General features: G+C 42.5%; 2 protein-coding genes across 13 annotated transcripts in view; one reads left to right on the top strand and one right to left on the bottom strand.

Moving 5' to 3' along the window:
• Positions 1-226: 226 nt before the first annotated feature.
• The window catches only part of Pfn4 (profilin family member 4), a 44,739-nt gene continuing 30,890 nt past the window's right edge, over positions 227-14,075 (bottom strand). The window contains exons 1-5 of one of the 7 annotated variants that reach the window (XM_031356667.1): positions 10,681-11,144; positions 9,948-10,103; positions 5,294-5,431; positions 4,089-4,194; positions 227-766 (exon numbers count right to left, since the gene is read on the bottom strand). In XM_031356667.1, coding sequence (XP_031212527.1) covers positions 675-766; positions 4,089-4,194; positions 5,294-5,431; positions 9,948-10,064 — 453 coding nt within the window. In that variant the 5' untranslated portion in view covers positions 10,065-10,103; positions 10,681-11,144 and the 3' untranslated portion in view covers positions 227-674. Of the gene's footprint in view, positions 1,027-1,074; positions 1,697-4,088; positions 4,195-5,293; positions 5,432-9,947; positions 11,148-14,075 lie in introns of those variants that run through there. The other 6 variants (XM_031356666.1, XM_031356672.1, XM_031356665.1 and 3 more) reach the window with 6 other exon arrangements.
• Fam228b (family with sequence similarity 228 member B) overlaps positions 8,190-14,075 on the top strand; it is a 35,278-nt gene continuing 29,392 nt past the window's right edge. For 2 of the 6 annotated variants that reach the window (XM_031356662.1, XM_031356658.1), the window contains exons 1-2: positions 10,979-11,330; positions 11,720-11,852. In XM_031356662.1, the coding sequence (XP_031212522.1) occupies positions 11,745-11,852 (108 nt within the window). In that variant the 5' untranslated portion in view covers positions 10,979-11,330; positions 11,720-11,744. Of the gene's footprint in view, positions 8,207-10,975; positions 11,331-11,719; positions 11,853-14,075 lie in introns of those variants that run through there. The other 4 variants (XM_031356660.1, XM_031356659.1, XM_031356664.1 and 1 more) reach the window with 4 other exon arrangements.

Here is a 14,075-nt window from a genome sequence, read left to right as displayed (position 1 = left end):
AAGGGTGCTCTGACCAGCCTGCCTCAGGCTGCCATCAGGGAAAGAGAGATGCTTCCTTTTTTACAGCGGAACTCTAAATTATGAAGGCAGGCTCTCTCTCTTATATCCTGATCATCATGTAGCAGGTGGTCAACAGAACCCCCTTTCTCAGAGAGGTTTCTCAGTAGCCATTCTGCCTTGCTAAGAGATAGACTCAGAAGCAGTGAGGGAGGTGAAGTCAGAAGTCTCCAGAGTTTTGGGAAGGTCTTTATAATGATGAACAATATCAGATGCCTGAAAATAAGACAGTGAGTGTCCATCCAGTACTGATGAGTGGCTCATTATTGGGTGATCTTTCCATTGCCTTGCTTCCCTACAGGTCCCACATGTCTGCTGAGAACAAGGAGGCTGTCACACACGCACTGTGTGTGGTCTATACTTTAATAAAGGAGCACTAAATCAGGAACTCTACTTCTTTGACAGAAAGCACTTAGCGAGTTTTTCCTACAAGCGCTACTTTAGACTTTTAAGGAGGCATGAGACTGGCATGGCCTAGGTACAGAGTGCTTCTGGGAAGCAGTGAGATGGCTCAGTGGGTTTACTTGCCACCAAGCCTTATGGCCTGCGTTCCTCTCCCATCACTCAGAAGGGAAGTGACTTCCATGGCTGCCCTCTGGCTTCGATGTGCACGTGGTTCACACATATGAGTGGCCAGGGTCTTTAATATTCTTGGCATATCTGGCAAGATGTGTGGGGACTCGGAGGTAAAACTCCCAGTGGACTTGCCCTGTGAAAAACCATAAATACACTTAGGTGTCATGTCTGTGACCAACGCTTAAAGAAAAGGAACAAGCTGGTCAGGTCATTCCAGTCAGAGAGGATGTTCTCCTGAAATATGAAAACTTGTTCCTTTTACTCAGTCTTCCACACAGTGTTTTCAAACCACAAAATATTTTTCTTAAGGATCTATACTTTTCTTCTAAAACAACCAAGCTGTCTTCACTAGTTATCTGATGTCTTAGTTTCCTTTTTTTCTTAGATATTCTCCTGAAAGAAAACACAGCATGTTAGTAATTTATGAGTACTGAAAACCACTGCAATACAGTTCATTTATTTTCCAATGATCAGGGTTGGGTGACTGTGATGTGCTGGCCCCATGCTATGTAGTGGCATTACAAGGATAATGGGAGAGTTAAAACAGGTCTGTGTCTACTAAGAGCGAGATGTAAGCACTCCTCAACTCTGTTTCATAGTTATATGGATATCTCATGAGCTCTAGAGAATGATTAATTCTCCATGCCGAGAATGAAGGTGCACATAACCAACACGGGACACTGGATGGGGGAGGGCTGAAGGAACAGTACAACCTGCTGCTGGTCCTTATGATTGGGTTACACCCACATTTAAAACTGCTCAATAGCACTTAATTAAAAATAGGTTAATAAGAAAAATTTGAAAGCTGTGTTTCATTCATCAAAAATTCTATGTATTTTCTTAAGCCAACTGCTCGCTATGACTCCATTGGCCTTTCCGTGCTGCAGCCGTGACAGATGCAAATAGCAAGAGACCAGGCAAGTGTCAGGGGACTTTTAGTCAGGTAAGGTGGCACACTCCTGTAACACCAGGACTTGGGAGTTAGAAGCAGAGCTAGTACATCAAGTTCAAGGCCAGTATAATCTGCGTAGCATTCTCCGATGGTCAGGGCTACATAGCAAGACTTTCAAAAAACAAAAACAAATAAAAAAGACCTTTAAAAACTTAACTTACTATAAGAATTACTGTCAGGCAAATTCAGCAAAATGAATTATATATTTCTATTCATCTATGCTATAAATCTGGCAATAAGGTCTTAGATGATATTCTTATGAAAATAAAACAAAATACCCAAACCACTGAACATCTGCTTCTTTCTGTGTAAATGTCCAAACACAGAGCCTAATTTCTCACATGTGGATTTAGTTAAGATCTTGCCAACTTTCTCATCAAGGATCTAAGACATTTAGTTGTCTAGGAATTGAGTCATAGGAAGTTTAAGGAAAAATTATAGTTTTTTAATAATTTCATACCAATTTTTAAAAACTGAAGTCCTCAAATTAGTGGTTAACATTTTACTAATGCATTTGAGCCACCAAAGTTGTTTAAAAACTAAGCCTGGCTGACTTGTGTGAAGTAATATATCATTATTTGCCTATTCACCTCTTAAAGCTGTCATTAAGTCATGCTGTTAGAATCTTCCATACTAAAAGCAATTTTGAGACAGGACCCCACCATGTAACTCTATCTGGCTTGAAACCAGCTATGTAGGTCAGTCTAGCCTTGAACTCACTGAGATTTGCCCCTCTCTTCCTGAGTGCTAGAAGCAAGGGTATATGCTAGTACACCCAGAGAATAAAAAAAAAAAAAAAACCGTAACCACCATGATTCTTTATTTCTCAACTATTCTATAATAAATTTTTTAATAAAAATTTTATGTAATTTTTGATAGGAATACACATGGAAATAACATGTGCCCATCATCCCAGAATTTAGTGGGCTAAGGCAGGACGATGGCAGGCTTGAGCCCAGAAGTGGGTAATAGTGAAACCCTATCCCAGAATAAAGGGGAGGGAGGGAGGAAGGAGAGAGAGAGAGAGAGAGAGAGAGAGAGAGAGAGAGAGAGAGAGAGAGAGAGAGAGAGAGAGAGAGAGAGAACAAGGAAGAGAGGGGGGAGGGAGGGAGGGAGGCAGCAAGCAGTTTAGTAGTGAAAACAAGCAGCTGGGATGTAGCTTGGCCCATTCCCTCAGGAGTATCCCAACACTTCTGACATACTAGATGGAATCCTACAACAGTGGGCTCTAACTAGCAGTGTCAGTTGTATTATTTCTTGGAATCTTTTGTAGCCATGGATTTAAAAGGACAAAAAAACGGTCACAGAATCTTCATTATAACAAGGTCAGGAACCCTTCTGGTCTTTCTATGGAATTAGCCTTGAGTCTGAGCTCCTAGGCTTATTGACAGCCCAATGGCCTGCCTTCCCACTTTCATTTTATGAAAGATTTAATGAGGTACATTAGCTCAAATTATATGTCTCTGTTCTGGTTTCTGCTCCTACTCTGCTGAAATCGGGCCTCCTTTTTGGGTACTTAATTTCTCACATATTCATTTGAGGTTAGCTCTCTAGATCTTTCCTGGATCCTGTGAGGTAGAAGTCATCTACATCTCTGTTTATCAAGCATGTACTACTTTCCTACTCAAAATCAGGTACTGAGTTAGGCATCAGGTGGGAGGAGGAGTAGAAGGCATGTTGCCTCCTGGGTTCATAATCCAGATTAACAAGGAGCTCTAATGGAAATAGCAATGGCAGTATGGATAAAATTCTAGCACAGCGGAAGGCCAGATCTGACTTGACTTTCCCTGATGTGCTAACCACATGTGAGGAGCAAGGAAAGGACAGAGATGTATATCTGGCAGGTATGATGACATCTACAGAGGCATGGGAGGCAGATGATATGTCTTATCCAGCTTTGGTCTGAGATGGTGCAGGGCACATGACTGGACACCATAGTTATTTACTGCAAGAATAAGTGAGTGAATGAATGAGTGAATGAATGAATGAGTGGATAGCTACTTTTCTTGCTAGAAGCACCTCCTACTTCAAATGACTGTTACCATTTAATTTACACAAATTTAAACCAGGGAAAGGACACCAACAAGATGGCTGCTTCTCTACTGGCAGTGTCGTCTTCCTACAGAGTGGGTCCCTAACACTTATTTGCTTTTTAACCTGCTTCTTCTCTGCTCCCCTGGCCATCTCTCCTGCATAGCTTACTGATGTGGGGTAAGTAGGGGTAAACTAGATGACACAAATCAGGGTCCTTAGAGAACCATGATAGCCCGCCAGGGAAGGAAGCAGCTGCACTGCAAAGGGATAGATCAAAGCTGACTCACTTAGAAGCAGAGAAAAGACAGAATCCCAGCAGGGCTTCCATCGGTGGCACCTGCATTTCCCATAGCTCCCCAGTGATACTTTCTGTGGTTATGTACACCACCTCTGGATCCCCCAGGAATTCTTCCTTTCTCCTCACGCTAGTTTGAGTAGGGTACAAAACCTTAATGGGAGGCAAACTTACCCAGCTTCTCTGTGGCTTCCACACAGACACTAGGATACATGCCTGCAGTGTAAGTTGCCACCACAAGATACATGTGGGTCTTCACCACCACCACACCAGTGTTCTCCTAGATAAAAAAGAAAACAGAACGCTCTGCCTGTGGTCCTAACTACAGGATCAGCAGTTACCCCTAGACACTTAAAAAACAAACAAACAAAACCCCCTACTTCCTGACTTCCTTGTATTTGTGTATTTTTGTTTTATTCTCCCATTCCTGTTTTCTGAAAAGGTTTCAGGTTTTTGTATTAATATCATGCATATTGTGAAGAAAAGTTCCTGGAAAGAAACTGTACTGTACACTGACAGATTAGAACCACTGTCCATGCAGAAGTTGGAATGTTGCAGGTCCAGAGCCCAATAACCGTATTCCCGGCTGACTTAGCTGCCCGGCACCATCCTTTGCCCACCTCTGTGCCTGACATACAGGGGCACAAACCTTTGCAGTGTGTTTAAACACTCCCACGTGACCCCAGCTTTAAAGGTTTGTATCTCTGTGTCTGTCTGTCTTTCTTCCTTTACTGCCCTAGTCAGGGTTTCGGGACCCAAGCTAAGCAGCTTGCGGACCATGAAGGATCAGAAAGAGATAGCTCAGTTGACAGATTCCAGAATAGATATTTACAATAGCCAGCATATCTGGCTGAGGACGCTTTCCTTTTCTCTTCTTTCTTTCTCTTTTCTTTCTTTCTTTTTTTACTTAATTTCAGTGCAAGACATCAGACCCAGAGCTTTGCACATGCTGGGCAAGTTTTCTACCCCTGAGGTCCATCCCCAGCCTGTCTGTGTTTTCAGATATGCCTTCCTGGCACTAGGTTGCTGCTACCTGAATGACTCAAGGCAGTACTGATCTTATTCCATTTTGCAGAGAGCATCAGGAAGGATGAATAATATGTTGTTGGTTTTTTTTTTTTGTTTTTTTGGTTTTTTTTTTGTTTTTTTTTTTTTCCGAGACAGGGTTTCTCTGTGTAGCCCTGGCTGTCCTGGAACTCACTCTGTAGACCAGGCTGGCCTCGAACTCAGAAATCCACCTGCCTCTGCCTCTCAAGTGCTAGGATTAAAGGTATGTGCCACCACTAGCCGGCTGTTTTTTTTGTTGTTGTTGTTGTTGTTGTTGTTGTTTTGTTTTGTTTTGTTTTTAACCCATCTGTCTTCAAACCCTGGATACTTACATTCTTAGCATACAGAGAATAGTCATCTGCCCGGACACATTTGTAGTCCTTTTCCTTGAAATACAACCCTTCCCTTCGGGTTAATAATGGGTTTTTGGCAAATCCATTCAAAAGTGTTCGAACATCACTTGGCATTACCTGCAGAGGTTAAAATAGGCCACATCAGAAGAGCAGGACACTGGACATTCCCCACTGAGGGCTGGGAATGGGTTTCACTTTGTTTGTTTGTTGTTTGTTTTGTTGTTGTTTTTAAAGATTTATTTATTTTATGTATATGAGTACACTGTAGCTGTTCAGATAGTTGTGAGCCTTCATCTAGTTGTTGGGAACTGACTTTAGGACCTCTGCTCACTCTGGTCAGGCCCAAAGATTTATTTATTATTATGAATAAATAAACTGTAGCTGTCTTCAGACACACCAGAAGAGGGCATTAGATCTCATTATGGGTGGTTGTAAGCCACCATGTGGGATTTGAACTTAGGACCTTCAGACGAGCAGTCAGTGCTCTTACCTGCTGAGCCATCTCACCAGCCCTTGTTGTTCTGTTTTGAGGCAGGGTTTCTCTGTGTAGCCCTGGCTGTCCTGGAACCTGCTCTGTAGACCAGGCTTGGTACAGGATATTTGAACCTGTTTCTAGTTGTGGTGTGGCTCAACCTTTGGCACAGACCTTTAATTCCTCTGGCTGGCAGAGCAATTCAGAGGCTGAGAGAAAAGCCAGATTGAATTAGTCAGCTTGGAGAGGAGTTTGAGCCAGAAGAGCTGAGTTCAGCCAGTGAGAGCTAAGAAAGAACAAAAGGGACTTATTCAGCAGGAAGTCTCAGAGGCTGAAAACATTTTAGACCTAGATTTGATTATGCAGAAGCTAGACACTTCCAGGACTAGGACTAGGTTAGCCAACAGAGGCAGTAAGCCTCCCTAACACCAATTAAAACAGGGGAATAAGTTACTTTCACACAGGCTGGCCTAGAACTCACAGGAGGTCTGCCTGCCTCTGCCTCCTACATGCTAGGGATTAAAGGTGTTTGCTGCTACCGCCTGGCTTGGTTTTCACTTTGTGACATGCCACTATTACATGAACTTGCATAAGATTGAGTCAGCAGTAGCCACACCTATCCTTTTGTGCATTCTCTACAGCTGCTTTTCCATGGCAACTACAGAATCACCTATGGTTATAGCTGTGTGGTCCAGAATCCTAGGGCACTGCCAATGACTTCTATCAGAACAGTCCTTTTCATTTAAAAGTCATATCTTCAGGAGGGGACTGTCAGAAAAGGATTCCAGTAGCACAGGAAACAAGAACAGATAAGTGGGGTCACATGAAACTGAAAAGTTATGTACAGCAGAGGAAACTATCACTGAGCAAAGTGGCGGAATATGAAACACAGAATACCCACCAACCACATACAGGACAGGGATTGACACACCTAAGGTATACAAAGAACTTCAAGACTCAGAAAACATCAAACTCCCAAATCACACAACCAACCAGCCAACCAACCAACCAGCCAGCCAGCCAGCCAACCAGCCAGCCAGCCAACCAATCAACCAGCCAACCAGCCAACCAACCAACCAACCAACCAACTAACCAACTAACCAACCAACCAGCCAACCAACCAACCAACCAACCAACCAACTAACCAACTAACCAACCAACCAACCAGCCAGCCAACCAACCAGCCAGCCAACCAACCAACCAACCAGCCAACCAACCAACCAACCAACCAGCCAACCAATTAACTGAATAAGTGATTCTTGAAAGAGATACAAAAGGACCAAATACTTGAAAAAATAAGATTTAGCTATCAGAGAAATGCAAGTTAAAAACTCCTTTGAGGCTGGCAGTGATGCAATATGTCTTTAATTTCAGCATTTAGGAGGCAGAGGCAGGCAGATATTTGTGAGTTCAAGGCCAGCCTTGTCTATACAGTGAGTTCCAGGACAGCTAGGAATACAGAGAGAAACCATCTCGACACTGCCTCCCTACTTCCCCCTTGACCCCCCAAAACAAATCCAAAATGAGAACTGCTCTGAGGGCTGGAAAGATGGCTCAGGACTTAAGAGCACTTGTACTCTTCCTAGGACAGGAGTTCAGCTTACAGTGTTCATGTCAGGTGGTTCATAACTGCCTACAACTCTGGCTCCAGAGGACTTGAAGCCCCTTTCTAGCCTCCATGAGCACTGTACTCAGATGTATATACATAAATGGAAATAATAGTTCTGGAGAGATGGCTCAGTGGTTAAGAATACTTGTTGCTCACAGGGAGGATCTAGATTCAGTTCCCAGCACCTCTACGGTGGTTTCCAGTTCTAAGGGATACAAGCCTTCTGAATTCTGAAGGCACCAGACATGCATGTGACACACACACACATACAGTTAAAACATTGGTACACAAAGTAAAAGTTACAAAAAAACCCCTGCTTTGAGAATCTGTCATATACCAGCCAGAATAAGTATCAAGAAGACAAAAGCAAATGGCGGCAGGGATGTAGCTCCATAGGTAGAGTGCTTGGTTAGTATGCCAAAGCTCTGGGTTCAGTCCTCAGCATAAGCCAGGTATGGTGCTCCATGAATACAGTCCTAGCACTCGGGAGCTAGAGGCGGGAGGTTCAAGGTTATCTTTGGATACCTAGCAAGTTGTAGGCTAGCTTCAGCTACGTGAACCTTCTTTAAAAATAGAAAATAAAGAAGAAAACAAATGCCAACAGGAGCTGGCAAGGACATGAGGAAAGAGAGGAGGAACTCAATTCACTGATGCTGTGGATGCAACCTTGTGCAGCCACTATGGAAATCAGCATGGAAGTTCTCAAAGCTGCACCTACAACTACCATGTGACCTAGCTGTACCACTCTTGGGTACACATAAGTGAAGGACTTTGAATCAACAGAATCAACCTGCAGCAGAGACAGGCACAGGTAGGTGTTTGTTGTAGTTTCCACAGTTGCCAGGAAGTAGAGTCCACCTAGATGCCTGTCACTAGATCAACAGACAAAGAAATTTACTACACATACACAATGCAATTTTATGTAGCCATAAAGAAATCCAAATGGCTGGAAATGGTAGAACATGCCTTTAGTCCTAAGCACTTGGGAAGTAGGGGCAGGCAGATCCCTGTGAGTTTGAGGCCAGCCTGGCCTACATAATGAGATCCTGTCTCAGGAGAAAAAAGAAAAAGAAAATCATGACATTTATATAAAAAAATCATGTGTTAAGGATTAACAAACCAGACTCAGAACCACCCCTACACATTTTCTTTTATATATGAAACCTAGATTTAAAATTATGTGGATGAGGCTGGAGAGATGATTCAGCATGTAAGATCACTTGTTGCTCTTGCAGAGAACCCAGGTTCAGTTCCCACTGCCCACCCATATTGTGGGTACCAACTGTCTAGTTCTAGAGATCTGAAGCCCTCATTTGCCTTCTGTAGGCACTGTATACACATGGTGCACAAACATACATGCAGACAAGACACCCATACACATCAAACAAATCTTTACAATTATGTGTATATATATTTACTTATACAAACTATCATAAGAGGGGAGGAAGATCTCTTAAGGAATGTGGGAAACAGGATAATGGAATACGCATGAAAAGAAAACAGAAGAATTAAGGGAGGAAGAGAACCAACTGAAGCAGGAGCAAGTGGATAGAAGGCCCTCGGGATGGGGATGAATTAAAATAAGGTAGAATGTCATATGGATCAGGCTGTGCTTTGCCCTAAGTTACTCTATATTTTGTAAAACAGTGGTTTTTCAGTGTGTCTTGCCCTGAGAGACTGTGCTTTGAAGATGGAGAATGACTTCACACCTGGATGGACACAGGAACAGCAGGTCTATCCAGAACCACTCACTCAACACAGACTGAAAAAATGACTTATTTCTGGGAGAGAATGCTGAAATAGTAGAGGCATATGGACATATTAAAATCATATCAGAAAAACCAGGCCCAAGAAATTACCATATACATCAGAGCAAAGAATGGGTGTGTCTCCTTCACCTGACTCCATAAAAAAGCAAACACCTAGCACTGAGATGGTATTGGTCCCTACTGACCTAGACCTGCCCCATCTATCAGTCTACCAATCTGTCTGGACCCATCTTGGCCCCTTTATTCCTGTAGTTGGTTTCAACTCTGCAGCTTCCTTCTCACACTTGTGAACTGAAGGAGCCTAAGTCATCACTGCAGCTTCTCTAGATTCTTTTCTGAAGCTTTGGTTCTGTTAATTTATCAATAAATATTATCAAATATCTACTGCTATTTCTACCAACTTCCCTGCTTTTCAGGACTTCTGAAAAACTCTTCACTTCTGCTGTAACTTCCTAACACTTTATTGCCATTCTGTAACTCTGTGTGTGTATAGGTGTGTGTGTGTGTGTGTGTGTGTGTGTGTGTGTGTGATCCAAGAGTTGATATTAGTAATTAAGATAGAGGAATAAGAGTCTGTGTTAACCCCACTTAGATTACCAAAGAAAGCAGGCATATGTATGAAATTGATGCCACAAAAACTATCTTGTGAATTTATCATTACTCAATAAATCCTGACACTGTTGAAACATGTTTGGATTTTTACATAGCTTACAACACACGTGAAAACCAACACTTTATATGCTAACCTAAAAATCATTTTTAAAAAAGCTTTCCCCTTCTTACACTAAATCCTGGTGATGTCACACACAGGGTCTTTTCATGGAGTTTGATGAGGGCTGCACCGTCCACATGCTTCGTCCCCAGTAGGGTATCTAATAGTAAGTTTTGCAAGTGACTCATGCTTCCTCAGCTCTGAACCGGAAACTGCAGTTGAAGAGTCTGCGAGTGAGAATACATGTGCTTCTGACACTTCAGTTTTATTATCAGTGTGTGTCCTTTAAAACGTTGGACGAGTGAAAATGGCGGACCATCATCCAGTGTTCACCGATACTCCGAAGGAAAGAAAAACTATTATAGAAAAATCACAATTCACAGAGTGGCTTATGAAGTTGAGTTTAGAAAAAAAAAATCAGAGCCTCAATATTTTTAGCTATTTAATGATGATTTACCTGAGATTTAAAAAAAAAAAAAGTCCATGCCTATTATTTCGGGTACTCCAAGGGCAGGAAGGTCACAAGTTCAAAGCCAGAGAGACCCTGCCTTAGAAAAAGAAAGATTTGAGAATAATTTTTGGTGCTAGACCTGGATACGTACGTCAAGTCCTCCATTCAATCCTCAGCTCCGCAAAAACGAACAAACAAATAAATAAAAGTAAAATAAAGTACAAACAAGAAAAAGCAACCAGTTATCCACAAAATCTCAAAACCACTCAAGTTGCACCACCGATTGAAAAAGGATAATCTTTTCATTCCTCCTCCTTGGCCAGCATCAACGCTGTAGACACTGGTCAACAAACCTAAGCTGTAGGACCACCTTGGAGGCTCTTTAGAGCTACATTTCCTGCTCATGTACTGCCATCTTGGACGGCCCTCATAGGGTCAACGGCCACCGCAGGTACCGAGTAAGGCGAACGACTCTCTCCCGCTGTCAGAACTAAGTGATGGGAGGCCGGTAGCCTAACAACCCCGAGTCCTGGAGTCCGGGAACTAAACGCCGAGTATCAGGGCTACAGACGAGGCGAGGCTCCACCAGGGGCGGGCGTAGCAAGGGTCTGAAAACGCTGATTGGCTGTGATAGCTGCCTGTTAGCGCGAGACAGCCTCTTTCTGGACCCGCCTCCCGCCCTGGCCTGAGGGCCTCAGTCCTCCGTGCGGTTCGCCCAGGCGCCGGCGCCTCCTCGTCCTGTCCGCTGGCGGAGGGACGCGTGGGGGCCGCTTCCCAGGCGACAGAGGTCCGAACGTCCGCGGGTTCTGACACCACGGTCTCGAGCTGAGGCCGCGGGCTCACGGTGGTGCGGAGAGCTGAAGGGCCTGCTCACCGCCAGAGGGGGCTGAAGGGCCTGTGGAAGCCTGCACGGCAGAGCGGCCCGCGCACGGGGTCTGGGTCAGAGCCTGTGCATCGTGAATCGCGAATCGCGAATCGCGAATCGGGGATCGGGTACTCCCTGGTGAGCGGCCCTGGTACCCTAGATCCATCATGGGCGCAGACCTAGAGGTTCCCTTCTCCCTCACATGCAGCCCCCGGGGAGGGCTTTGGATCTCTCAGAGCTTGAAGGCTTGAATTTTGTCGCAAATTGCTTTATTTCTTCAAGAGTTCATTTGTCAGTAGCTTGGAAGTCTCAACATTCATGTCATATCAAACCTAGAGAACTGCTGGGAACTAGATTCCTAGCCAGGAGGGTTTCAAGAGAGCCCTGTTTCAAGCCAGCTGGAAGGGAAACATGGATGGCCAGTTTTCGAAGACTCGCTCCATAAGTGCCCAAGGTCATGAGTATTGATTATTAAACAGAAGAGAAAATTATTGTGAATTTTAATTACAAAATAAATGCTATTTTAGCTTTTTCTAGGGACTCTGATACTTGATGACCACAATGAAAAATAGGAGCCAAGATGACATGGTAACTGGCACACTTCCCAAACTCAAGAGCTCCAAAGAATGGTTGGAACCACAGTCGCTTTCTTTTATGGAGGTATAGTTCTATGGCTGTTGAGGTCCTTGCTTAGAGAGGTGCCTTGGACATAAGTTTTATTTTTTTTTTCTATTTTACTTTATTGGATAGAGCCTATCCCCTTTGTTCTACAAACTTTACTTACTGACTTTGCTCTTTAAGACCTTAAAGTAGAATAATAAATCATTGATTATAAATTTTAACAATATAACAAAGCTGTTGAAAACCTACTTAAACTTAGATATACTGTATTTTTTCTAAAGAGTTTTATTAAGGTATAATTGGTATGAAATAAATTCACACTTGAAATGCATAACTTGATACGTTTTAACATGTGTATGTTCCTGCAGCCATTTTTACACATCAAGATAACAAATATATTCACTATTCCCAGTTTTCTCATCGAGTTCTTTTGGAGTACCTCCTCACACTTCTCTCTTTTCCTGTAACCATTCTGTCATTGTGGTTTTGCTTATTTTAAAACATTTTTTACGCAGTGAAAACTTATGTGTTCTTTTTTGTTTTGTTTTGTTTCTTGTTTGTCTGAGACAGAGTTTCCCAGAGCAATCCTGGCTCTCCTGGAACTCACTCTGTAGACCAGGCTTCTCTGAAAGTCAGAGATTTGCCTGCCTGCCACTGCTTCCAGAGTGCCTGGCTTCTAGCTATTCTTTTTAAATTTGGCTTCTTTCACTTAAAATTATTTTTTAAGTTCATCCAAGAAGTTGAATGCCTCTGCTTCTCAAGTGCTTGGACTAAAGGCGTGCGCCACCACTGCCCGGCTAGTAAATTAACTTTTTATGAAGCTGCCCATTAATAATTTTTTTTACTTTGTTTTCATTTGTTGGGCATTTTTTCAAGTCTTGCTTGATATTTATATATCTTCTTTGGTGAAGTTTGTTTAACTATTCTTTTTAAAATTAGGTTCTTTAGCCGGGCAGTGGTGGCACACGCCTTTAGTCCAAGCACTTGAGAAGCAGAGGCAGGCAGATTTCTGAGTTCGAGGCCAGCCTGGTCTACAGAGTGAGTTCCAGGACAGCCAGGGCTACTCAGAGAAACCCAGTCTTGAAAAACAAAAACAAAACAAAACAAAACAAAACAACAAAAAAAAATTAGGTTCTTTATTATTGGGATTTTAATATTGAGATATAATTTATAAACCATGCCAGTCACTATTTTAAAGTATATGATTCATTATCCTTTTTAGTCTATTCACAAGGATATATAACTTCTACCACTCTCTTAATTCCAGAGTTTTTTCATCATTCCTATAAATTCATTGGCAGTCACTTTTCTTTCTTTGCCCCCTAGTTATTGGTAACAATCTACTTTCTAACTCTGTAGATTTGCATATTCTAGACATTTGTACAAATGAGTCATATGTAATATGTGATCCTTTGTGACCGGCTTCTTTCACATGGAATAATGCTTTCAATGTTCATCCATGTTGTACCATGCATTACTTCATGGTCTTAAATTATACATTATATGTGTACAGGTACTTGTGTAGATCAGAAGGAGGTGCTGGGTTCCCTGGAGCTGGAATGGTTTTAAGCTACCTGATCTGTATGCTGGGAACTGAACTCCCTCCTGGAAGAGCAACAAGCACTCTTAACCACTGAGCTGCCTCTCTAGTCCCTGCTTTACCCTGTTTATGATGAAATCCTGTTACAGTGCTTGGATACCACATTTTATTTCATCGCTGGATGAACATTTGAACTGTTTCTAGTGTTTTGTTTTGAACATTGCTCTCAGGAACATTTGTGTATAACTTTTAGTTTGAACGTCTTTTCAGTTCATAGTAACATAGGTTTGGACTTGCTGGTCAAATAACTTTGTTGGGAAAACCCAACAAAGAGATCTCCCACAGCAGCTGTACCATTTCATTATATATTCCCAGCAATGTATGATGGCTCTAATTTCTCCACCACTTGAAGTTTATTGGATTTCTTTTATCTGTTGGCTTACAGTTTCCAAAATGCCCTTCTTTCAGGTATTTTTCCCTTCACTCCCTTGGCACCCCTACTTTTGTCACTCTGACAAGGTCCCTGCTGTCCTCAAATTCTAATCCTCCTGCCTCAGCCTTCATGGGGCTGAGTTTCTAGGTACATGTCACTAAGCCTGGATCTGAAGTGAATTATTCCTATACATTTACATTTACTGATTCTTATTTATGTCATCTCCAATCTTCTGATAAACTCACTTAAATTTGTTTCTTTGTAAAATTTAAGAACTGGATTTTCCCAC

Source organism: Mastomys coucha, unplaced genomic scaffold, assembly GCF_008632895.1.
Source record: "Mastomys coucha isolate ucsf_1 unplaced genomic scaffold, UCSF_Mcou_1 pScaffold6, whole genome shotgun sequence".
Classification (NCBI taxonomy): Eukaryota; Metazoa; Chordata; class Mammalia; order Rodentia; family Muridae; genus Mastomys; species Mastomys coucha.
Note: the sequence above shows the minus strand (reverse complement) of the source record. Positions and strands in the feature narration are given on the sequence as shown.